This window comes from Pteropus alecto, unplaced genomic scaffold (assembly GCF_000325575.1).
Source record: "Pteropus alecto unplaced genomic scaffold, ASM32557v1 C19239640, whole genome shotgun sequence".
In the NCBI taxonomy this organism is placed as follows: Eukaryota; Metazoa; Chordata; class Mammalia; order Chiroptera; family Pteropodidae; genus Pteropus; species Pteropus alecto.
Window position 1 is genome coordinate 1 of NW_006494576.1, and position 1326 is coordinate 1326.

Consider the following 1326-nt stretch of genomic DNA (forward strand, 5'->3'; position numbering starts at 1 on the left):
CTCACTATCCAAGTTCTTATCTCATACATATGTTAAAAAACTTCCCCAACACTTTCTTCCGGATTTGTGGAGTCTTTACACAATACACAATGGGGTTCATTAGGGGTGGCAACAACAAAAACAAATCTGCAATAAGGATTACAACGAGAGGACTTTTATGCTTGCCAAAGCGGTGTATGGCAGCCAAGGTGATGATGGGTACATAGAAAATGAGCACAGCACAGATGTGGGAGACACAGGTATTGAGGGCCTTGAGTCTCTCTGCCAGAGATGCAATGCTGAGTACAGTCTTCAAGATCAGCATGTAAGACAGAATAATTAATACCAAGTCCAGCATAGTACAGACAGCAACAAAGAAGCCATAGATAACATTGATCTTGTTGTCAGAGCAAGCCAGATTCATGGTATCCTGATGAAGACAGTATGAGTGAGAAAGGAGATTCTTCCTACAATATTTTAATCTCCTTAGAGTGAAAGGAAATGGAAGTACTAAAAAAATGCTCCTGATGGCTAAAATCAATCCCATTTTAACAACTCTGTTGCTAGTGAGGAGAGAACTATATCTGAGGGGATTGTGAATGGCAAGAAAGCGATCCAAAGACATAACTAGAAGCACTGAGGATTCCATGACAGTGAATCCGTGGATGAAGAATTCTTGAGCAAAACAGGCATTGGGTGAAATTCCCATGGCATTGAACAAGAAGATTCTCAGCATAGTAGGAAGGGAGGAGAAGGACAGGCCCAGGTCAGAGATGGCCAACATGGCAAGGAAATAATACATGGGCTCATGAAGTGAGGGTTCTGTCTTTATAATAAAGAGAATGGTGCTGTTGCCCATGATGGCAACCAGGTACATGAGACAAATGGGGATAGAGATCCAGATGTGGGCATGCTCCAATCCTGGGAATCCAATCAGAAGAAAAAGCTGGACTTCTGATTTATTGAAAGCAGACATAATGAGTGGGAATATGAGCTCTTTAGCCAGATCTGAAATCACATAAACAAAAAGCAGTCACATTTTTGGATAAAACTCAGTGTTGTGGAGATAAGGAGTTCTTTACATACTATACTTAGAAAAATATTTAGTATAATATTACTAAAATGTAATTTTCAACATTTATCAAAAGTTCTTAAACATGGTCATGTTCTCTAACATGAAAATTTCACTTATGGCCCTTTATCTTAAGCTGATAATTTTCTAAAATATTTATCCAAATATGAAAATCATATTCAAGCAGAGTTACTTTGATTGAGTCAGTGATAGGCACTCAGAATCTCTCCCTTTGCTTTTCCATGTGATCTTCAGTAGTCCTCTTGTTGGCTTCA

The 1326-nt window shown here is 38.9% G+C and overlaps 1 protein-coding gene across 1 annotated transcript; it reads right to left on the reverse strand.

The window, feature by feature from the left end:
• Nucleotides 1-6: 6 nt before the first annotated feature.
• On the reverse strand, nt 7-987 carry LOC102894712 (olfactory receptor 51A7). The gene has a single exon (XM_006925324.1). The coding sequence runs from the start codon at nt 953-955 to the stop codon at nt 17-19; it is 939 nt and encodes a 312-aa protein (XP_006925386.1). The 5' UTR covers nt 956-987; the 3' UTR covers nt 7-16.
• Nucleotides 988-1326: the final 339 nt, after the last annotated feature.